The 25252-nt window shown below is 37.4% G+C and overlaps 1 protein-coding gene across 3 annotated transcripts in view; it reads left to right on the top strand.

Annotated features, from left to right (window-relative positions):
- CCDC141 (coiled-coil domain containing 141) overlaps positions 1-25252 on the top strand; it is a 227171-nt gene that overhangs the window by 54067 nt on the left and 147852 nt on the right. For all 3 annotated transcript variants that reach the window (XR_007454356.1, XM_049615429.1, XM_049615430.1), the window contains exons 3-5: positions 920-1111; positions 5159-5267; positions 9325-9578. Coding sequence is in view for 2 of the 3 variants with exons in the window: in XM_049615429.1 (XP_049471386.1) it covers positions 920-1111; positions 5159-5267; positions 9325-9578 (555 nt within the window). In the remaining variant the exon portion in view is untranslated. The remainder of the gene's footprint in view (positions 1-919; positions 1112-5158; positions 5268-9324; positions 9579-25252) is intronic.

The raw sequence follows: 25252 nt of genomic DNA on the forward strand, positions 1-25252 counted from the left end.
TTGAGAGAAGAGGGAAGTTCAGATCCCCCTACTTCTCTGCCATGTTGGTCCCTCCTCCTTCCAATGTTTGTCTTTTAATTGAGAAAACTAACTCATCCACTTTTTTGTGTGTTAACTGGTATTTAATCGTATTCCTATCATGTTTTGTTTTTTGTGTGTAACCTGATAAATATGCTCTATATTTCTTTTGTTTTCTTTTGCATTATCACATTTTGTCACATTTTTTGCTGATATTTTAGAATTTGTTCATATTATTTTTAGTCTATTATATTTTTAAAACTTTTCCCATTATTTTGGTGCCAACTTTAAGAATGAAAGAATCTGTGAGATCCTCCTCCTATCCCTAAATGAAACAATTAGGTAAGCACATGGTCCCCTTCATCTTCCATATTTTGTTCAATCTGTATTATTGGTTACAGATATTCTAATGTTTACATTATGAATATTGTCTTTCAAGAACTTATTCTTGACATTTATATTAAGCTTCATGAGCATATTGCCAACAATAATTATTTAGGATAAACTAAGTTTTACTGGGTTTATTTCTCACATTCCCCCCCCCCCCCAAACACTCTCTTCTGGATGTGTTCCAATTAGGTTTCTATTTTTTCATTTTTATTTTTTTTGAAATGTGAGGTCAACATAATATTCTGGACCTCTGGGAACGTAAATGCATACCTTTGATAAATATCTACAGTGTTTGAACAATGTTTAAATGTAAATGCCTTTAGCCTGGCCATGCTTTCTAGCTTATCACAATTTCCATGTGCTCCCTTCTGTCTACTTGATCTACCTACCTGCCCTGCCACTTTTGTTTATAAATTCTATATAAATTTTCTTAGACCACATGCAATTTTAAATATTCAAGTATTTAAAATATGATTCCAGGCTCTCACACTCTTTTCTTTCCTGAACTTAGGCTTTGGAAGATCAGGTGTGGGAACTCTTGCAGGAAGCAGACAAGACAGCTGAAGAGAACAAGGATCAGAGTCAAGTCTATGATGCCATGGCCAGCACCTTGGGTGAAGCATGGACAGCGCTTGTCTCTATGCTTGAAAAAAGAAGGGAGCTCCTCAGGTTGACCTCTGAATTTTTTGAAAATGCCTTGGAGGTTTGTGTTTTAAAAAACTACCTCTTCACTTCAGAGCTAATGGATAGCACTTCTGAAAATGTTCTATTTCCACAAACGGACATTGCAATCACTTTAAAAAATGGCAGAATGACTAAGTTATATATAATGCATTTAATTTTTGATTGCCAAAGAATAAAGTTGTTAATATTTTAAATGTAGTCCTTCAAAAAAAACTTTTAACTATAACTATAAAATTAAGTAAAATATTAAGTAAAAATGGAAACTCTTATTCATAAGTCAGTATAATTAGTAAATCAATTATCCCTGATTACAGGATTATTGGGAAATGTTGGTATAACGTGTTCTTGTTGACTAAAAGATGGAGGATAGAGTTTCTTTGGCTATTTACCAAAAGGCAATTGCAGAATATTCTATGGAACATTTGACTTGTAAGCATAGTATTTTATAGAATGCTTTCTTAAGGCATATAGTTGAATTCCATAATTTGAACTTATTAAAAATTTAAGTAAAAGAAAAAGTCCTGGACCTAAGAAGGTCATTTCTTCCTGTGACTTTTCTTGAATTCTGAGATTTTTTTGCAGTTCCCAATTTCAAAATGTGAGACTCAAAGAACATTATCAAAAGAGCTGTTGTATTTGGTGTAAGACAGTTATTGGAAATTTCACTTTTAACTTCTCTGTCAAGTGGCAGTACATTCATTTTGATGTGAGAGCACTGCTTCATTATGATAAAGCACTAGCTTTGAAAAATATGACACTTCTGAACTGAAAATTCGGGTCTTAAATCCAAAATAATGAAGGAAGAAAGATTAGTAAGAGAACATAAAAATTGGGGTAGGCAATCTCATGCATCATGAACTTGTTTAAAAGTAAAAAGAAGGAGCAAAAACCTTATTGTAACTTTTAAGGTTTGTTTCCTACAGTTTGAATACAGAAGTCCAACTACAATTCATTTTATAGATCATCTTGAGAAAAAGTTTCACACATAGTTTTCTTTCCTAAACAGAAACCAGGTGAAATGCACCTCCAGGGGTCAAATTGTAGATACATCGGATTCATTCCATCTAAGTAAGTGGGGTATAGATGTCAACTGCCCTTGAAATTCAACTCATTTGAGCCCAGGAAATGATCTTCCTTCAAACATTAGGCCCAATATTTGTTTCTCACAAGGTAGTAGCATTAATGCTAGCTGATTTTCTCTGTGATGAGAAATTATTTCCAGATATTGCATGAAGTAAAAGGAAATACTAAGTCAACTCATAGTTCAACCCAGCACTCTGATTTCTACTGAAAAGATACTGTTTCTTGTATTATCCTGCTTCCAGTTTTGTGGGTCAATTCATACTAAGCTGAATGCAGACTCTTACATAATCTTTCCTGCCCCTTCTGTATGCTAAAACTATTGTCATTACTTATTTAAAAAAAAAAAAAAGATGAGAATAAGGTCTTTGCAAAGTGTCCCACCATTGACACTTCTATCCCATGCAAGATGCAAAAAGAAAAGTGGGCAAAAGAAAATACCCATCAGGTAAAAAAAAAAGTTAACAGATCTTTAGAGAAAACTTTTCTGAGTAAAGCATTGTTTGTTTATTTATTTATTGTAATTTCAAATAACAGATGAAATATAGGTATAAGTTATACAGTGACTCCAAAACTTTTTAGTGTTCTAAAGAGAAAAACCAAATCACCTTCTAGAGTTGGGTTTGTTTGTTTATTTGTTTGTTTGTTTGTTTGTTTTGAAGCTTCTCTTCAAAGAATACCCTCAAGGGGCACGTGGATAGCTCAGTCAGTTAAGTGTCCCTCTTGATTTCAATTCATTATGAAATGAGCTCATGGGTCATGAGAAGGATCACAGAGCCTGCTTGAGATTCTCTCTCTCCCTCTCTCTCTGCCCCTCCCCTGCTCTCTCTCTCTCAAAATAAATAAATAAATAAACATTTTTTTTAAAAACCCAAAGAATACCCTTAACATAAGCTATTATAAATGGAATGAATTAGAGATGTAAATGATGTGTGGATAGGATCCTCTTATTGAATTATGCATAAAGTTCCATAAGAAATGGAATGACTTCTGGGGCGCCTGGGTGGCGCAGTCGGTTAAGCGTCCGACTTCAGCCAGGTCACGATCTCGCGGTCTGTGAGTTCGAGCCCCGCGTCAGGCATCTGGGCTGATGGCTCGGAGCCTGGAGCCTGTTTCCGATTCTGTGTCTCCCTCTCTCTGCCCCTCCCCCGTTCATGCTCTGTCTCTCTCTGTCCCAAAAATAAATAAAAAAACGTTGAAAAAAAAAAAAAAAAGAAATGGAATGACTTCTTATTGCATGGTTGATATTTATTACAGGACTGTTTCAGACGCACAGACTTGACCATTAGACAGGTTATTCTCTTATCAAACACCAAGCTAACTTTCAGAACATTGTCCATAAGTGGCAGTGGCTGGTATCACTAGATTGTTCTAACATGGTGGCGGAGGCCTTCTCCACATTTCCAAAGAGGGCATCCTCATTAGTCTGTCTTCATCATTCCATGCATTTATAACTGGATTTTATGTGGCTATTATAATAATCAAAATACAGCACATCTCGTTAACTGGATAGTTACATAAAAATATTAAAAATCATTAAATTCATAGATGATAATTTGGAGAAAACTTGAAAAAGAAGCATGTGATAAGCTTTTATGTCTTTTTTAAAAAATGTTTTATTTATTTTTTAGACAGAGAGAGACAGTGCATGAGTGGGGTTGGGACAGAAAGAGAGAGGGAGACACAAAATCCAAGCAGGCTCCAGGCTCCAAGCTGTCAGCACAGAGCCTGACACAGGGCTTGAACTCACAAACTGTGAGATCATGACCTGAACTGAAGTCAGTTGCTTAACCAACTGAGCCACCCAGCTTTTGTATCTTTCTCACTGATACTTTACCTTTATGAATCAGTTCAATACCTAATCCACAGGTAAACAAGTTGATTGAAATATTCTTATAAACTATCATAATTACCTTTCAATCTGAGCGTTAAAACTATTATCCAGCTAGACTACCACTATGTCTACTACCATGGATATACTGTACTGGTAGAACCAAAGATGTTTTACCCTCTTCTAAAATTTGTTTCTAAGATTATTCCTCTGAGAATATTAACATCACTTCAGATACCTCCCCTTCATATTTCCTCCAAGGAGAAACAGAAAGACTGGTCATATTCGTCACCATTTAGGATGTAAAATTGCTTCTTGTTTTTTGAAACAGTGGAGAAGTTTTCCATTTTGCATTCTTGCTGTATCTAATTTCATTTTTATTTATACAAAGAATACATAAGATCATTGATAAAAATGCAAACAAAATTACAAAGTATAGATTTAGGAGGTAAAATGCATTCCCCCATCCTAAATCTCATTCCTTCTTATAAAGGCAATCCTTTGGTTTATATCTCTTCAAATCAGTTTTTGCACAAAAATATATATTTTTGTTTTGTATAAGAAATGGGATTAGACATTGATTCTCAGTCTTTTTGAAATGGGATTAGACTTGTGTTATTTTGAAAGTTACATTTTTTTGGTTCTAGGTCTAATCACAGAGGAAAACATTATATTTTAACTTTCTTAAATTATATTTACTTATAATTACATAGGCTACTGGTTTACCAAACTTTCATTGTTTTGTTTTTGTTGTTGTTAGCAAGCTTTTGGTTATTCTTTGATGAACTGCTTTACATGTTGAAAAATGGCTGCTTAGACACAATAATTTTAGTTGAAAATTCCAATAGACATTTATCGGTAAACTAGTTAGATTATTTCAGCATATATGACATATTTCCAAGTATGAAAGGAATACAAAGGAAGGAGAAGAAAATTTTTACTTTGGCACTTTGTAAAGTGACAACATGCAAACACACAGCCTCATACAAGCACCCTAAGCCAGCACGCACTCACACAAACACACACATCATTATACAAACACACACATTTACAGTCAACTAGGCCATGAATTAATGAAAAACTTGTACAAATAACCCAAAGTGGCACATTAATTTTTATTTTTTCAAATGTCTTTCCATTGTATTTCTGTTGTAGTTTGCTATTAAAATAGACCAAGCTGAAGATTTCCTCCGGAACACCCAGGAGTTTGAGAGTGCCGAGTCCTTAAAATCCCTTCTGCAGCTTCATGAAAATCATACCAAAGGCAAGAAATATGTTTATTCCTCACCTAACCTTTTAGAGGTTTTACAATGTGTTCACATGAGAATGTTCACGCGTGACATCGTATTTTAAATTTGTCTGTTTATACCTCAAACTGTTCCAAGAGAGGTTAAATAAAGCTTTATTTTTGGTCATCTGTTTCAGAAAAGACATAGTTGTAAATGATTCTAAGGGGATGTTAGAGGAATAGCCTCCAAAGATTTGGTTATTCAACCTGCCACATTTTATCTCCTGAGATCAGAGGCCATTTCTACCTTGTTCAGCCTTGTATCCTCAGCATCTAGCACAGTGCTGGCACATGGTGGATCCTCATGAAATATTTCTTGATTGAATAAATGGTTGAATTCAGTGAATGTTCCTTCTCAGGGTCAGGAAATGAAGAGCAGTCTTCAAATAATAGCTTTGGATAAGGAAAATACCGTTTTCACTGTTACACTTATTGTTTAAAAAGAGAGTAGAGGAAGTCTGCAATTTGGTTGGGGCATGTATACATTTATTGGTGAGTAACCTCTGTGCTTCCCGTGGGTCCCTGTTATACCACCCAGCACACTGTGTAATAACAATTTATTTCCATATTTGTCTCCATCACCAGATTGTGAGACTCTGGAGGGTAGGTATTAGTACATCCCTGAGTCTCTACGGTGTAGAATAGCATCCAACCCAAAGTATGTTTATTGAGTGTCATTTGTATTTAATTCCAGTGTAAGACACAACACAATGATACAAACCTGAGGAATAAACAAGGCACTACATTAAGGAAGAGACAGTTGGTTCTAAGCTCTGAAAGATCACAACTAAGCCCTCCACTTTTCCAGTGGTCTTCTTACAATGAACATAATACCTAAGAATATTCCTCACAGTAGCAATTGTATTATTATTTCCTTGTTCTTAAGTGTTTTATATATATTTTAAATGTGGCTGACATATAGGTTCATTAGGGTCCATTATACTATTTTCTTTACTTTTGTATATATTTGAAAGTGCCCACTGAATGAGTTTAGGAAACACCATCCTGCTGCGGAACATTTGGAATATTTTAAAATCTTTTAGGAAGAAATATCACTCACGATCTCGATGCCAAGACTGTAACTTTGATACTTCTTAGAAATTACCCATTTGGAAAGATTATTTAGCAAGTTATAAAGTCACTTAAGCTATGTACATCTCTATTTATCCATCTTGAATTTATTATATATACTTACGAATGGCAAACTGTACAGGTATTTGTATAAAATCTACTTTAATATTAACTTGCTTAGATATAATGACAATCAAAATAAATAATAAAAAGCTATTAAATATCTACTTGCCTCACATCACAAGGCATTATCTCAGAAATGGGGATTTTATGTATGCAAAAATGCAGTCTTTAAAATTAATACACCATAGGGATTTTGTATTTCTTGACGCTCATGATATTCTATCTAGTTTACCCTTGAGGAGAAATACATTACTTTGTATGATCAACTAGTGGAATAAATAGCTAGGAAAGCATGAACAATAAATAGTTAAGATGGAAGAAACCAACAGAGGAAGAACCAAAGGAACTGACAGAGGAAACTGAGGGAAGAATTGATCCACTTTAATGGGTAGCAGTAACAGACTGATTGTAGTCTAGGTACAGTTTACAAGTTATCTTTGGCCAGAGACTCCATTTCTGGTGGTACTATAGTAGTAGTTACACTATTTTGACAGATGTTGAAACAGAAAACCAGAAAAAGATTGCAAATGGAAATTTTGGATTATTATATGCATTCTGTAGGAACCAGAACAGGTTGGCATGATCCACTGTCAGTGTGCAATACCCTAGCACTTAGAGCTATACTTCTCTCTCTCATTGGAAAAGTCTAGTGTGTAGGAGCTAGTTATGGAAGGGAAGAAAATAAATACTATGTGGAAACCCTGCCACTTATCCATATTTCGTGTGTGTGTGTGTGTGTGTGTGTGTGTAACTTTTCACAATATCATAACAAACTCTTCAATGCAAAGGAAATACATATACATATAAATGGAGAAGCAAAAAGTAAATAAATAAATGGAGAAGCAGTCATACTGATTATCACATAGGCTATACAAATTAAAATTCTTCAGTTTGATACACAAGGCCCTCTATAACCTGTCTTCACCTCATTTGCAAGTTCTTTTTTTTCACTTCTATAAAAGAACCTGTTCTAGACAGATAATTCTTTTTATGCCCCTGCCTCTCCCATCTTATTCACGTTTGCTTCCATTTCTTTAAGAGATTTACTCTCATGTTCTCCCTGCCTCTTCCTGCTCTATTTGAATGATCCCATCCTCTTTTTGGTTCAAGTTGTTCTTGCTGTTTGTTGCTTTGCATCGTTAACTCCCAATAAAATTGCCCATTGCACATAATCACACCTTGCTTGCTCTGAGCAGATAATACCATCTAATACTTTATTTGACAGCTCTAGATCATGTGACACAAACTACTTCACATTCTTTCTTTTTCATGTCAAAATCTCTCTCTCCAATATCTTCACTTATATCATTCTCTCTTCCAGATCTCCCACCCGCAAAAAAAAAAATTGTCAAGTTAAAAGAGACAACTGGCCCAACTACCACAGCCTAATTATTGCCACACAGTTAACTGTGGAATGTTAGGATGCTAAAGTAGAGTGCCATGGCTCTAAAGTAGAGAGCCTGACACGGGGCTTGAATCCACAAACTGCAAGATCATGACCTGAGCCAAAGTCAGACACTTAACTGACTGAGCCAACCGGGTGCCCCATCAAAGTCTTTTTTTTTTATATCTCTAGAGGACCACTGATCTCTAGCACGTATATCTCTCTTAATTCTTCCCCCTCTTTTAATACTTTGATCTCATTCAAGCATTCTACAAAAACTGTTGAACATTTCTCCTATGCCAGTCACTATGCTAAGTGCTAGGAATGTTATCCTGGTCACTGTCCCCATATTGCATCGGAGCCTGGTGGCAAAGGGAGACAATAAATCAACTAACCGAACACATAAGTATAAAACTACGGTTGTGTTAAGAGCTATGAATGAGAGGAATATTGCATCATGAGAACAATTAATAGGAGGATTTGATTCAGTCTGGTTTATTCATTGAAGAATTGGCAGTTGAATAAGGCCCAAAGTATGAATAGAATAAAGGTAGAGAAGGAAGGGTTTGAGGAGAATGGTGTTCCTGGCAGAGGACACAGTGAAAAGTTCTGGGGCAGAAGGGAATGTAGCATTTGTAATGTATGTAAAAAGAGAGGGATGAAGAGTAGAAAGATTAAGAAAATCTGAAAGGGAAGATAGGGACCAGACCATGCCAGACTTAAATTATGTCAAGGAATCTGTCCTTAATTCTAAGGCTATGGGAAGCCATTGTTAGGTAGGTGTGTGTGTGTCTGTGTGTGTCTGTGTGTGTGTGTGTGCGCGCGCGCACACATGCATGCATGTGTGTGACATACTGTGTTTAGAAAAAAACCTCTCTGTCTAACTAAGAAGAATAGATGAATGGATTGGAGAAGGATGCCATTCAGAGGTGGCTGCGCAAGTCCAGGCAACAAATAATGTTTTCTGTAGTGAGGACGAAGAGAAGTAGACACTTGTAGGAGACAAAGGGTGAAATTGACAGGTCTTGATAATGAGGGAGAGGAATGTGTCATGGATGACTCCTGGGTCATAGACTTTAAACCTCATTAGCAGCCCATTCACTTCAGAACATAGAACATGTCAAGGAGAGCAGGCACCTTAACAGTATCACACCACTAAAACCTGACTGAAACAGTGCCCAAATCCCACGATCTCTCCCCTCCTGTACTGTATTATACTATCACTGAACTGCAGCACCCTATCATTTGGCAGTTAGTGCTACAGAAATTGTTAGGTTATGGTATCTGGCTAGTTGTATCACAGGCATTTTATGTTTACACATTTGAATTCCTTACAGTATAATTTATTGTTAATATAAAGGTTACATACATTTGAAATTCTACCAAGAGTCTGAATATTACTATAGAAGAGCTTGCTCATATCTCTATTCTTTCTTCTTTCTAATTTTCTTCTAGAACTCTTAGAACGATCTCTAGCCCTTTTAAACAAAAGTCAACAACTCACTGACTTCATAGAAAAATTCAAGTGTGATGGACCTAATGTGAATTCTGAGTTGATTCAGGGAGCTCATAACAGCTGTCTGAAGATTGACAGCCTTCTTGAGCTTCTACAAGATAGGAGACGGCAACTAGACAAGGGTCTGAAGCAACAGCAGCAAGAACTGGGTCAGGTTCTGAAGATATGTCAGTGGGACCAGCAAGAAAATCAGGTAACTCAAAGGGGAGTTAATGATATCCTGACCTCAGCTAATGAAGTTTGGCTATTATGTGGATTAGATCTTTCCTGGGATGGTTCTTCAGTTGCCATGATCAAATTCTTTGGTCTTTGGTCCAAACTAATAGGTTGTTTTCTCACACAAGTTAAATGGAAAACAAAGGTTTGTATTTCCTGTCATCATAATATTGATTTTATAAATGGGAGAGTACTTATGGGTAGTTTTGAAAATGACTATGTTCTATTGTTGGATTCTCTTTCTCACATCTTTCTAGGTTACTACTTTTAGACACATTTCTTTGAAATTCCAAATATAAATTGTAGCTTTCTTGAAAGTTAGAGAGGCAGGATGATGCTGAACTGTATTACATTGCTGCTAATGTCAGTGAAAAAGTCTGTCAGCCCCAAATAGTGTTCTTAGAAGATTGGTCTGGTGCCAACGAAGGACTATGACCTTGGCCTGTAGCTAGATGTCCAATGGTTAGAAAGCGTTGGGGCAAGAGGTTCATGAGTTTGCATGTTTTTTAGAGCTCATTACCCCAACTGCAGGCGCAACTCTGATCAGTTGTCAATATTCTTGCCGCACATTCCATCTGTCCCGATTACTTGAGGCTAAGCATGGATAGAACTGTCTTTGCAAACCCCCAACTCAAATAGGTGGGATATTTATTGCATTATTTCTAATTGTCCCCATCCCATGCTTAAATCTGTACCGATTAATTGGAAGGAATTTTCGGGGGGAAATCTGTGAAAGGAGGTCTCCTGGTCTGGATGTATGGGGAAGGGGTCCCTTCACATGTTATATATTGCTGCTCTGATCCCGATTAGACAGATAGAACTATGGCTGGGAGCATAGATGAGGCTGGTTCTTATTTCAAACTGGAGAAATGAAGACTTAAATGATGATCACCCCTTCAACTAACACTTATTCTACTAACACCTACTCTGTGCCAGGTGCTATCCTACTGGGAATAACAACACACAAGACAAAGTCCTTTCCCTCTGGGAATTTCCCCTCTAATGCAGTTTCTCAACCTCAGCACTATTGACAGTTCGTGCTGGGTAACTTTGGAGGACTGCCCTATGCACTCTAGGATGTTGAACAGCATTCCTGACCTCTACCCACTAGATGCCCGCAGAATATCCTCATTGTGACGACAAAAAATGTCTCCAGACATTGCCAAATATCCCTTGGGGGGCAAAATTGCCCCCAGATGAGAACCATGGTTCTAGTGTGATTAGAAAGATACACCATAAACAAATGAAAATGATGTGTTATAAAGAAAATAAAATACAGCAGTAAATTTATCTTGGGTTGGTCTACTTTTAATCAGAGAAAGCCTCTCTGAGGAGGTGGCATAGAGCAGAGACCCAAATGCAGAGGCCTCCATTCATACATTCTGCTGGAATTTTATTTCCTCCCCCTCAAGTCACCATACACTTTCCAACTCATCTCCACTTTTAGCCCTTTGGCATAGACTACTGCCAGCTGCTGTCTTGTTTCTGCTGTGTTTTGCCTGTCAGCCCTCATCCACTCCCCAGTTTACTTCTTTGCCCACCCCACCTTGATATCCTCATTATCCAATGCAATGGTCTTTTTACTGGTGATTCTGGCACAACAAAGGAAAATTAATGCTCAGGACAAGAATTAACTTAAAATTGTTTATCAGACAAATGTTTCCGGAGTTCCCAACTTCCCTGTCATAAATGAGTCTATTATAACACACTCTTTCTCCTTGTCCCTCTTTTCTCTTCCCTAATCCTGACCTGACACCAGACCTTCCCAGATCTCCTGTCCCCTTAAAGAACCCTTCCTCTTATGTCTTTGCATTGAGTTTATAACCCAAAGCCCTACCTCTAGGACTTACAAATTTCAAAATGAACATTTTAACTCAGACACATACTTAAGAGGAATATTGTCATCCCTGGAAATCAGAAATATTTTTTTTCAAAATGACTTTATTTTATTTATTTATTTAGAGAGAGTGTATGCACAAGTCGTGAAGGGGCAGAGAGAGAGGGAGAGAGAGAGAATCCTAAGTAGGCTCGATGCTGTCATCTCAGAGCCTGAGGTGGGGCTATATCCCACAAATCATGAGATCATGACCTGAGCTGATATCAAGAATTGGAGGCTTAACTGACTGAGCCACCCAGGTACCCCCAAAAGATGTTTTGATAATAACTAAAGTAAGGTATTGCAGAAGGTTTCTGGCATGGTGAGTTCTCTAACTTTTGGCGTCTCATCATTTTTAGGAGGAGTATATGCTTTTATTGATGAGGTGCTTTTTAAAAGTAGACTTTAGGGGTGCCTGGGTGGCTTAGTTGGTTAAGCATCCGAATCTTGGTTTAGGCTCAGGTCATGATCTCCTGGTTTGTGAGTTGGGGCCCTGCATCAGTCTCTATTCTGACAATGCAGAGCCTGCTTGGAATTCTCTCCCTCTTTCTCTGCCTCACCCCACCTCTCTCTCTCTCTCTCTCTCTCTCTCAATAAATAAGCTAAAAAAATAAAAGTAGACTTTATTTAAAAAAATTATTTTAACACTTTATTTTTGAGACAGAGAGAGACAGCGCATGAGAGGGGGAGGGGCAGAGAGAAAAGGAGACAGAATCCTAAGCAGGGTCCAAGCTCTGAGCTGTCAGCACAGAGCCCGATATGGGGCTGGAACCCACGAACAGTAAGATCATGACCTGAGCTGAAATCAGATGCTTAACCAACTGAGCCACAAGATTCCCCCAAAATAGACTTTATTTTTTAGAGCAGGTTTTAGATTCACAGTAAAACTGAGTGGGAAAATACAGAGTACCCCCTGTTCCCACACATGTACAATCTCTCCCAGTATCAACATCCTGCACCAGAGTGGTATATTTATTATAATCAGTGAATATACATTGATACATCATTATCACCCCAAATCCATAGTTTATGTTATGGTTCACTCTTGGTACAATATGTTCTGTGGGTTGGTTAAATGTATAATGACATGTATCCATCATGGTAGCAAATAGAATAATTTCACTGCCCTACGAATCCTTTGTGTTCTGCCTATTCATTCCACCTTAACCCTAGTCCTTGGCAACCACAGATCTTTTTACTGTCTCCATAGCTTCGCCTTTTCCAGAATGTCATATAGTTGGAATCAGTATGTAGCCTTTTCAGATTGACTGTTTACACTTCGTAATAATACATTTAAGATTCCTCCATGGCTCGATAGCTCATTTCTTTTTAGTGCTGGATAACATTCCATTGTCTGGATATGCCATGGTTTATTTATCCATTCACCTACTGAAGGACATCTTGGTTGCTTCCAAGGTTTGGTGATTATGAATAAAGCTGCTATAAGGATTCATGTACAGACTTTTGCATGGACATAAGTTTTAATTCATTTGGGTAAATACCAAAGAATACAGCTGGTGGCTCATACATAGTAAGAGTATGTTTATAAGAAACTGCCAAACCATATTCCTAACGGACTATACCATCTTGCATTCCTACCAGCAATGAAAATTCCTGTGGCTTCACCTCCTGACCAGCATTATCAGTGTTATCAGTGTCTCGCACTTTGGCCATTCCGATAGGTGTGTAGTGGTATTTTATTGTTTTAATGAATTTCATCTTTAAATTGGGAAAAATAACTATTAATTCACAGAATTGTTCTAAGGGTTAAATGAAATAACATATGTAAAACACGTAGCACATGGCACAAGAACAGACACTCAGATCAATGGAACAGAATAGAGAACCCAGAAATGGACCCACAAACGTATGGCCAACAATCTTTACAAAGCAGGAAAGAATATCCAATGGAATAGACAGTCTCTTCAGCAAGTGGTGCTGGGAAAACTGGACAGCTACATGCAGAAAAATGAACCTGGACCACTTTCTAACATCATACACAAAAAATAAGCTCAAAATGGATGAAAGACCTAAATGTAAGACAGGAAGCTATCAAAATCCTCAAGGAGAAAGCAGGCAAAAAGCTCTTTGATCTTGGCCGCAGCAACTTCTTACTTAACACTATCTCTGGAGGGAAGGGAAACAAAATCAAAAATGAATTATTGGGACCTTATCAAAATAAAAAGCTTCTGCACAGCGAAAGAAACAATCAACAAAACTAAAAGGCAACTGACAGAATGGGAGAAGATATTTGCAAATGGCATATCAGATAAAGGATTAGTATCCAAAATCTATAAAGGACTTACCAAACTCAACACCCAAAAAACAAATCATCCAGGGAAGAAATGGGCAAAAGACATGAATACACACTTCTCCAAAGAAGACATCCAGTGGCCAACCAATGCATGAAAAATTGCTCAACACCACTCATCACCAGGGAAGTACAAATCAAAACCACAATGAGATACCACCTCACACCTGTCAGAATGGCTAACATTAACAACTCAGGAAGCAACATATGTTGGCAAGGATGTAGAGAAAGGGGAACCCTTTGGCACTGCTGGTAGTAATGCAAACTGGTGCAGCCACTCTGGAAAATGGTATGGTGGTTCCTCAAAAGACTAATATTAGAACTACCCTATGACCCAGCAATTGCCCTACTAGGTGTTTATCCAAGGGATATGGGTGTACTGTTTTGAAGGGACATATGTACCCCAATGTTTATAGAAGCAATATCAACAATAGCCAAAGTATGGAGAGAGCCCAAATGTCCATCAATGGATGAATGGATAAAGAAGATGTGGTATATATATGTACAATGGAGTATTACTCAGCAGTCAAAAAGAATGAAATCTTGCCATTTGCAACTACGTGGATGGAACTAGAGGGTATTATGCTAAGCAAAATTAGTCAGAGAAAGACAAATATATGACTTCACTCATATGAGGACTTTAAGAGACAAAACAGATGAACATCAGGGAAGGGAAACAAAAATATAAAAACAGGGAGGGGGACAAAACAGAAGAGACTCTTAAATATGGAGAACAAACAGAGGGTCACTGGAGGGGTTGTGGGAGGGAGGATGGGTTAAATGGGTAAGGAGCATTAAGGAATCTACTCCTGAAATCATTGTGGCACTATATGCTAACTAATTTGGATGTAAAAGAAAAGAAAAGAAAAGAATAAAAAAAGCCCATGTAGCACAAAGTAGCATTTTAAGAGGCACTTAATAAATATGAGTTTAAGAGGCACTTTAATAAATCTGATTAAAATTTAAAGTCTATGAATTCTTTCACATCTGGTCCACAATCTTTCCCCTGGGTTTGTCATTACTATTGGTATATACGTCGAGGTCTCTTAATACTGTTTAATTTTTGGAGGCTGCTCTAGGTAAGGGAAAGCTTTAAGAATGTTAATTTGTGGTTAAGAGAACTAGCCTTTCAATTAGACTCCATTCCTAACAGTCTTCAACCAAACTCAATTTTAAAATAATAATATGGATAAATGTTATTTTTAATAAAATTGGCCAATAATTAAGACAGTCATTTTCTTAAGTACAAAATTTAGGCTCTTATTTTTAATTTTCTTAATATTTATTTATTTTTGAGAGAGAGAGAGGGAGAGCGAGCATGAGTCAGGGAAGGGCAGAGAGAGAGGGAGACAGTGAATCCCAAGCAGTTTCCATGCTGTGAGTGCAGAGCCTGATGTGGGGCTCAAACTCATAAATCGTGAGATCATGACCTGAGCCAAAAGTCAGATGCTTAACCAACTGAGCCACCCAGGCACCCATAGGCTTATCAGTCTTAAAACATCCCATGTTATATTTTCTCTTGTTAACACCAGTGACAACAGCTGGAGTAATTAATAAAGTAACTGGTGCTTCTTTGGGCTTGCTTGCTTGTAAGAGCACAGATCCTGGGTCCAGACTTTTAACTGAAAACAGTTAAAGTCCTGGCTCTACCACTTACTAGCTGAGTAACTGAGAAAGTATTTAGCCTTCCTCAGACTCAGTTTCCTGTCAAATGTAGATATAATAGTATCTACTTCAAAGTGTTGTTAGGATCATCAAAAGAGTTATTATATGCCAAGTGCTTAGAAGAGTGACTGCCACATAGTAATTGCTGTATTGGTGTCAGCATTGTTTTGTCATCTTGTCTGAAAAAGATAGACATATTGCATATTTCTATACTCCTACCCACCTCCACCACCATGCTTAAGTAAAGACTATGCTTTTTAAAAAACTTTTTTTAATATTTACTTTTTTATTTTTGAGAGAGAGAGAGAGAGAGAGAGACAGAGTGTGAGTGGGGGGAGAAACAGAGGGAGAGGGAGACACAGAATCCAAAGCAGGCTCCAGGCTCTAAGCTGTCAGCCCAGAGCCTGACATGGGGCTCGAACCCATAAACCGTGAGTTCATTACCTGAGAAGAAGTTGGACACTCAACCGACTGAGCCACCCTGATGCCCCTTAAGCAAGACTATTCTTGCATTAAAAGCTAGTTTCATTATTTGTCTTGAGTTCAAAAGGTGTCATCAAATAAAACTCACTTTTATAATTTCAACAGCCATTCTTGCTCAATGGGCATTCAATTAGTAGTAAAACAAAAAGATAGTTGTATTGTTTTCTGCTTATGATTTAATAATCAAATTTAAAATTGTAGATGAGATCACTATCCACACAGATAATTTCTATTAGCATTTGGCATACTACGACCTTCCAGACCTTTATAAAAGCATGAGGCACAATCACAGGCACACACACATTTATTAAAGGGACACCTAACCAAACAAATAAAAACTAATGGAATTAACCTATACATGCTGTATTATTACCTCATTTTTATTTATTTTTTTTCAATATATGAAATTTTATTACCTCATTTTTAAATTAAATTGAACAAGTAATAGGTATATTCTTGTGTCAAAAGTACAATAAATAATTTTAATATAGTATTTCACTGTTTGAATGTAGCATAATTTTTTTCATTGAAGTAGAGATGACATATAGTATTATATTAGTCTCAGCTGTACAACAGTGTTTTGGCAATTATATATATTATTCAATGCTCATGCTTACCAGGATAAGTGTAGTTACTGTCTGTCACGATATTACACAATTTAAATTTTCTTTTTTTTAATTAAAATTTTCTTTCTAATATACATTTATTTTTGGGAGAGAGATGGAGCAGAATCAGGGAAGGGGCAGAGGGAGAGGGAAACAGAATCCATAGCAGGCTCCAGGCTCTGAGCCATCAGCACAGAGCCTTACACGGGGCTTGAACCTACGAACCATGAGATCATGACCTGAGCTGAAGTCAGACGCTCAACCAACTGAGCCACACAGGTGCCCCAAGCTATTACACAATTTAAAGCAAAATCATATTGATGAGGAAGTAGAGTCTCTCTAGTTTCTCAATATTATAAGCAATAATTAATACTTTGTGTGTTTATAATTATGTGAACAAGGAAGTATTTTAAAATCCAGGTAGATACAAGCATAATTATATTACCTAAGTTTTTAAGTTTTTTGTTCTCTTTTAAAGTTTTGTTGATGCAATGGTGAATGAACGGTGGCAGCAGCAGCAACACCGAGTTGGGTGTGTCTCTGTTAGATAGTAATTGGGCTCTATAATTATCATGTTCCTGGATAATCTACCTGATAATCCTAGAACATTGTTGAACCATGAGTTTTTACAGAGGCACATGCTTCATTGGAAGATAAAGATTTTTTTGTCAGGTCTGTACTTATTTTAAGGGAACATAAGAGCTGTTAAATCTTACATTAATAAAATTCCAGCTTTGTCAATCATTTTAACTACTTAAGAAAAAGGAAGATTAAGGGGGGAATTAGAGCAAAGATTACTGATGAATAATAATGTAGATGTCTGAATATCTGATGCGTCTTCTCTCATAAGGGCCGTTTAAAAGGTACATTTCGTGCTTCTCTGTTTCTAAGTGCTTATGGCCTAATGCCGTGAACTATGTAGTTCAGCTAACTCTCCTTTGGAAAAGAAGTTAGCCGACCAGAAGGGTGGTGATACAGGGTTTGTATCAGTCACAGGAAAATAGCAAATGAAAACCACATACTTTTCCATCTTAATTGGGATGTGATGGTCTGATAAACATAATCATAGCATGTTCTCTCGTTATCATTGTTTTTCAGATATAAAAATGTGCATTTGTTTTGCACTTAAAGATGAGCGGCTGGCTGACCTTTCTTCCTAACTCCAGCAGCATTTTATTTTGCAGATAATCTGCTTCATTAATGAAAATCAGAAGCAGCTTGGAATATTTCGTGCATAATTAATTATCTTGGCAAGAAGATTTATGAATGTAATTGTTCTCAATTGCTCCAATCAGGCATAAGTGAGACAAACAAATAAATTAAAACTAAGTTATTCATGATCTCTTTGTATAAGACAGTGTCAAGGACATCTAAAAGAATTAAGTAAGACATAAGGGCATATAATCTCTTTTTACTACCCAGATCACACATACTTATAAGATACAATTCTTTGCAGGAGGAAAAACCGGTAACAGAATTCACATTTGGAAGGTTTTATAATTTCAGTACCATGTATATCATAATCATGTAGCCATATGTAATCATATTCTTCATCAATAGGCAATTAAAATGGCATCAAAGATGGCACATATAAGCACAGCCTCAGGGCATCAGCCTTGTACCTGGTGGGAAGCTATAAAGCTTTTGTGTGGGTGTGAGCATATACACTTACACACATACAAGTGTATTCTCCTTTATATGATCCTATGTTGTAAACAGGACTTAGAGCTTGAACGGTTGACCAGATTAAATTAACATGAGATAACATAAAAGTGCCTAGGTTAGTGTGTTTTTTAAAAAAGTCTCTGTTTGAATGCAGCTTTCTAACACTGGCTGGCATAAAATCAAAATAAGGATTGAATTATCTTGGAGATACTGATATCTAATAGCTCAGCCCATTAACAGACATACATGACTTTCTAGCCACTCATAGATTAAAATTTATCAGAGTTTTATTTAAAAAAAATTTTTTTTTAGTGTGTATTTATTTCTGAGACAGAGAGTAAGTGAGGGAGACAGAGAGAGAGGGAGACACAGAATCTGAAGCAGGGTCCAGGCTCTGAGCTGTCAGCACAGAGCCCAATGTGGGGCTGGAACTCAAAAACCATGAGACTGTGACCTGAGCCAAAGTCAGACGCTTAACCAACTAAGCCACCCAGGCGCCCCCATCAGAGTTTTATTTTAACACATAGACTAGCTCTAGAATTTACTCTAAGACATGCCAGCAGTAAATGCAAAGTATCTTACAGTACAGGAGAAGCATATGATTTTACAGCAATAGCAACCCCTCCTAATAAGAATGCATGCTAACCGGTATTGCTTTCAAAGACACTGCATGTCACAGGCCATGACAGAAGGACTCTGGTGCAGATAGCATGGATATCAATTCTAGCTTTGACATTTACTAGTTACTTCTACACTTCAGTTTCCTTTTCTGAAAATGAGGATAATAATAGTATTTATACATTTTTATAGATTTTCTATAAAAAATGACATTATATATGTAAAAATGTGTAGAGCACAGCTTAACATAAGGTAAGTGCTCAATAAATGTTCAGATGTTCACCATATCATTATATATATTGGTGGTCACTTTCTCAGCTTTACTGGATAATGTCTGCACATAAAATCTTACATGTTGGCCAGATCCCACACCAGTTCTCTAAATTACTAGGTAATCTTAGCTTTCCAAAATATTATGATATGGAGGGAAAATAAATGCCACTTCATGGCTTGGTAGTGAGTGTAGTTTCTTCAGAAAGCCAACTTTATTTGTAAGTTTAAAATTAATTTTTTCAGGGTGCCTGGGTGGCTCAGTCGGTCCAACTTTGGCTCAGGTCATGATCTAACAGCTCATGAGTTCAAGCCCTGCATTGGTCTCTATGCTGACAGGTCAGAGCCTGGAGCCTGCTTTGGATTCTGTGTCTCCCTCTGTCTCTGCCCCTTTTCTGTTCATGCTCTCTCTCTCTCTCTCTCTCTCTCTCTCTCAAAAATAAATAAACATTACAAAAATTTTTTAATTAAAATTAATTTTTTTCTCTAACTTTTTTACCCTTTAGCTATTTTTTTAGCTCATTTATTCTTCTTATGGTTGATTATGTAATCATTAAGCTTTGTCATTTCTAAATACTGTTCAATTGGCTTAACAACATTTTAATTAGGCACAATTATTTAAGCCCCTAAATAGTCACTAAGAGGATTGGGGGACACACGCTGTGACTAAATGGCACTCTCTGCAGTGGTAGGACCAGTGATAAAGCTGTTTGATATGGGTGCTCGATGGGAAAGGCTCCGCATTGATCCCTGACCCTCAGACCCTTCCATTGTGTGACAGAGTTCGCTGCTGCTACTTGAGCTGTCTGCTCAGCCCCATGGCTGCCTGTGATCTCCTTCTACCACCCCAATCTCTTTTTCTTCCCTGCCCCTGGTGCTGAAGATTGTTGGCTTTCCTTTTCTCAGCACTGCTACCACCCCAAGCTGGCCAAGAAGTGGGACTCATTCTTTCCTCTACCCTCATTCTCATGGTCCCCAAAGACAAGTAAAGGGTATGATTAATTTTAATGATTTTTATAGGAAGATTTATAAGCAAATAAGATAAACAGCACATTTTGAAAGAATGACAACATCTCTTAAAATTGAGCAGTTATCCTGTCAATATGAGAGTTTCTGACTTTCAGTTTTTCCAACAACCAAGAATGTAGGCCAAAGCTTCAGTGTCAAATCTATTTGTCTGTGTGGCTTAGAAATGGGGATGGTAATGTGAGAATATCAAACTTTGGTCCCACTCCTAAGTAGCCCTATCATGTCTGTTCTTTGTCTCTCTGTCTCTGTCTCTCTATCTCTGTCTCTGTATGTCTCTCTATGTCTCTGTCTCTGTCTCTCTCTCTCTCTTTCTCACACACACACAGGGAATATAATTAACTCCAGGTCACTTATGGTAGAACCCTAAGTTATATTGGGAAAACTGTGCCTTAGATATTTTTGGCAGTAATGCATGTTGCTGGGACACTAGGCTAGTCTCTGTTTCCTTTCTTGAAATAAAGACTTTCTTCTACTACTGGGAGGGTTTGCCCCAATGAATCAGAGGTAATGCTAGAAATAAAATTTAGGCCCAGAGGTTTCCACTGTACTGATTTTATCCACTGGACTAAATGGCTTTCTGTCATTAAGGAGTTGAAAGTAAAGAGCCTACATAAACACAAACAAGAGTTGAGGCCAGTCTTGGGAAGGGAAGGGAGGAAGTCCTTAGTGCCATTTTTCTTCTGTATAGATGTGAGAAGAAAAATGTTACGTCAACACAAATCAGAATAATTAAATACATAAAATTGTGACTCCAGACAGGGAGATAGATTATCTCCGAAGCTGTTTATAAAGTAACAAATTTGCTTCATGACAAACAACACCTTTTAGCTTTCCTACTACCCACAGTAGAGGATACTGGGATTCCATAATTTGTTGAGGAGATACTAATACCTTCCAGTTGACTCCAGTAATTCATGGAGGGCTTCCAGATTCCACAAAAGAAACATTGTGAACTTTATCCTCCCAGAATCTCTGGAGATGAAGGCCAAATAATCATAAGCCAATAGTTAGTCCCAGAATGCATCTAAAAAGAAACCCAATCCATGTTTTTGGGAGTAATTCTTCTTTCTTCCCCTGTTCCCAAGTCCTCAGGTACAAAAATTAGCAACATGGCTTTAGTGCCTCTTTCCCTAGTATACATTATCACCCAATGGAGCAAATGGATATTTGAAGTTTGGTTATTGCCTAGTCAAATACAGAGCACATTTGACCATATTGCATAGTACAAAATAATGACTACTGGTTTCCCTACTGTAAAAAAAGAAAAAAAAAACCTTATGGGAGATAAAATAGTTGTTATAATACTAGCATGCCTTCAAAAACAAAGTAGACATTAAAACTGTCACCTGTGGCCATCCACTATGATTGAAAACAGCTTTATATATGTGTGCATTTTTGATAATTGGAAGAGAGATTATCAAAAATTCCTTGGTTAAAGAAGATAAATAACTGATGCCTTTTCCTCTCCTTTATCAGTTTTTGTCTCTAGTAGTAACCGGTTATTTGTCAAGAATTGTTCTGCACATGGAAAAGAAAATGAAAGTAATTTGAAGAGATTTTCATCTTCCCTTAAGCATTTCTATTAAGGTGGTTTGAATTGCTTATTGCTAGCTCGCCTCCTCCAGCATAGTTTTAAACAAAGATCAAAAAATAAGATCTGATCTCGGATTGTAGAACAAATTGCAGAAAAAGAGACTGGTAGTTTTTGGCGGTCTGATGCATCGCTTTGGGCTGCAGCAGCGGTTCATCTTCGTGCCACCTGAGTGTTTTATTCTTGACTGTCAGCATTTTCTATCACCTGTGCTCCCATGTTTTACTCCTGTCTTTGGAATTCTGTTTGCCCTTGCTGTCGCCTCTACTCACAGCTGGCCTCTTCCTCTCAAGCACTGTTCCTGATGGGCCTGACCCACACATCTGTTCTCTCTAATGCAATATTTCCATTGATTCCCCGTGGTGGTATATAGAACCTATTTCCATGTTAGAATTAGATTTTATAACTATGGTGTTGTGTTTTGGTTTTTTATCTTAAGAATGTTCATAAACATAGCCTATAAGAACCATTTCTTTCCTCTGGAATCCTTTGGTTCTGCAGTGAGAAGAAAAACATTAGACAAGAAAGTATGAATTCTGATCATGACATTTCTGACTCTACCTGTGGAACTTTCCTCTTACTGGTTGTGTGAAGTTGTTTAACCTTGCAACACACCTCCTGGGTGTGTTTCCTCATCTGCTGAAAAGCAAATCTCTCCATAGAGGAGGGATGTAAAGATTGGATGAGGTAACTTGTAACCTGGCTAGAGTAGTCCCTGCCCCCTTTCTTCAAAGGTTGGGTTCATATCTTTTACTTTCATTTTCACTTCCCAACAGGGTGTTGAGGTGGGGATGGGTTGTCCAACAAGCTAGCCCTTCTTTGCCCAGTTAGTGCTCTCTTCCCGCCTTTCCCCTCAACTCTCCTTCATGCATCTCCAGTTGCTGCGTTTGAGTCTCAAAAAATGCTTGAGTCTCATCTAATCAAATAAAGAAAAAAAGTGCAGGGAAGCCCCTTTGATTGCCTCTCCTTCCTTAAAGCTGTCATTACATCCCTCCTTTACTGAAGCAATAAGCTTCTTTGGAAGTGTCATTAACTCTACTTCCTTAGCCTCCACTCAGTGGTCCATAAATGCTTACCAACTGAGATATCATTTCAACGTTCTTCTGTCTCTACTCTTTTAAATTGCCTTTAATTAAAACTCAGTCCTGGAGCACTTGGGTGGCTTAGTCAGTTAAGCGTCCGACTTCAGGTTAGGTCATGATCTTACAGTATGTGAGTTTGAGCCCCGTGTCGGGCTCTGTGCTGACATCTCAGAGCCTGGAGCCTGCTTCCGATTCTGTGTCTCCCTCTCTCACTTCCCCTCCCCTGCTCGTGCTTTATCTTTCTCTCAAAAATAAATAAACATTAAAAAAACTCAGTCCTTAGATCTACAATTAACCAACATGGATAGTCTGAATATCCTTGAATAGTGGAACCATTCAGTAAAGATACAATTCAAGTCATATAAGTGATTTCAAATTTTCTAGTAGCCACATTAAAAACGTAAGGAGTCACATAAAAAGTGAAAAGCAATTATACATGTTGTTTAAGCTAACAAATCTAAAGTAGTAATTCAATATTTAACCAATTCTAAACTTCTTAGCAAGGTATTTTTATTATTTTGTATACAAAGTCTATGAAATTTGCTGTGTATTTTATACTCAGAGCACATCTCAGTTTGGGCTTGGCACAATCCAAGTACTCAATAGCCATTTGTGGTCAGTGGCTACCATATAGGATGGTGCAGGTCTACATACAGCATTTGAGTGCATTTTCCTGGCACTCATCCCTAACTTCCAAGGCAGCTCTTGGTTCTCATTGAACACCCCTGATCGCTCCTTCTTTGAATCTGCTGACTTCCCTTCTCTTTCTATGTCCCTTCACTCCCTGATAGGTGTTCCCCTTCCCTCGCCAAAAAAGATCTCTACTCCTTCTCTATGTTAGTTTTTACCTCCACTGGGCACTGAGTACCTAGAATGTCATATAAAATTGGTAGGATGATCATGAACACATTACTGAGATTAAGCTGGAAGGTAGGAACTGAGAAGAGAGAGGAAAAATGTTGCCATTTCTCCCTTAATCCATCACTGCCCAGAACTGATTTCCACTGCATACTCTGAACAGTTTATTTCTTCCTTCCTATCTATATCCCCTAAACTCTTGGCTCATGTTTTCATCCTCTTGCAAGGACCATGTTCTACAGAATGTTCTGATGCATCATTTACTGTACTTCTCACTCAGGCTTTTGGACAGCAGCTGATATAATTTAAATGCTTATAAAAAGTGCTCTTGGAATATCTATGCAGCTGTCTGCACTAGCTACTTGTGAGATGCAATGACTGATTTATTAGGTGGCAGAGTATTATGGTTGACATACTCTCAGTAATTTAGGTGTCCTGATTTTACATCGGAAGGACTCTGAGAGCCTATTCCGTGTGCATCCCACACCGCCGCACAGTAAATCTGATCTAAGAGGCTGCTCATGTGTGTGATGCCTCATGATGAGATGTAACACCCCTACGATGAACTATTTCTGAGTTTTATACCAACTTGTTTTTATGTTTCTTCCCAGGGTGCATTTGGTAGTGAAAATGTGTAGATCTAGAGAGTCAGCATGCTTTATCAGGAAGGTATGTGATCAGAATGCACAGAATACCAACTTAGATCTTAAACTGCATTCGCCTATAGGGAATAATATTGCCATACAGGAATAGTATCCTTTGGGTGTTGAAATAGTATTTTTCAAATCTAGGGGATGAGGTCAGTAGATACCTTTTAAAAATCAAAACAACTCACTCCTTCCTTTCATCACTGATGGCATGTGCTAGATGACAAGACTTTGACTCACAAAATTGAGTAGGATTATCTGAGAGTTCAGGGTTCTCACCTGTTTTTAGAGATTAGCAAACACCTGTTTGTACCTATTTTTTATTCACTCAGATTCTATATTAACTTTCCCTATTAAAGCATTCTTGAAATTTCTGAGTTCCTCCCACATTGGCTAAGAATAAATAAAATTCACTTCCAGTATTTAATAAGATAAATGCTCTCTTTAAGTTAGTTATATTCACGATCCATTTTTCTTTGATGAAGCCTTTAAATCATTCCTCTAGTTGTGTATTTATATGGGCTTACTGCATCTTTTGTGAGAAATTATTTTAATAAAAATAAATTAATGAATAAATTTTTAAAAATTTAATGTTTATTTTTGAGGGAGAGAGAGAGAGAGCGAGCGAGCACACATGCAAGTGGGGAAGGGGCAGAGAGAGAGAGGGAGACACAGAATGTGAAGCAGGCTCCAGGCTCTGAGCTTTTGGCACCGAACCCGATGCGGGGCTCAAACTCACGGACCACGAGATCATGACCTGAGTGGAAGCCAGATGCTCAACTGACTGAGCCACGTAGGTGCCCCATTAATGAATAAATTGTATAGCACTTGATAAAATACTCTCTGTGGGTTCTAATATGCATACTGTACATATCATCTAGTTCTAATTGGGTTAATAGAAATATAGATTATCTTCAAATAATTGTAAATACACTAATACAATATTTAGAT

The sequence above is a fragment of the Panthera uncia genome, assembly GCF_023721935.1.
Source record: "Panthera uncia isolate 11264 chromosome C1 unlocalized genomic scaffold, Puncia_PCG_1.0 HiC_scaffold_3, whole genome shotgun sequence".
Taxonomy (NCBI): domain Eukaryota; kingdom Metazoa; phylum Chordata; class Mammalia; order Carnivora; family Felidae; genus Panthera; species Panthera uncia.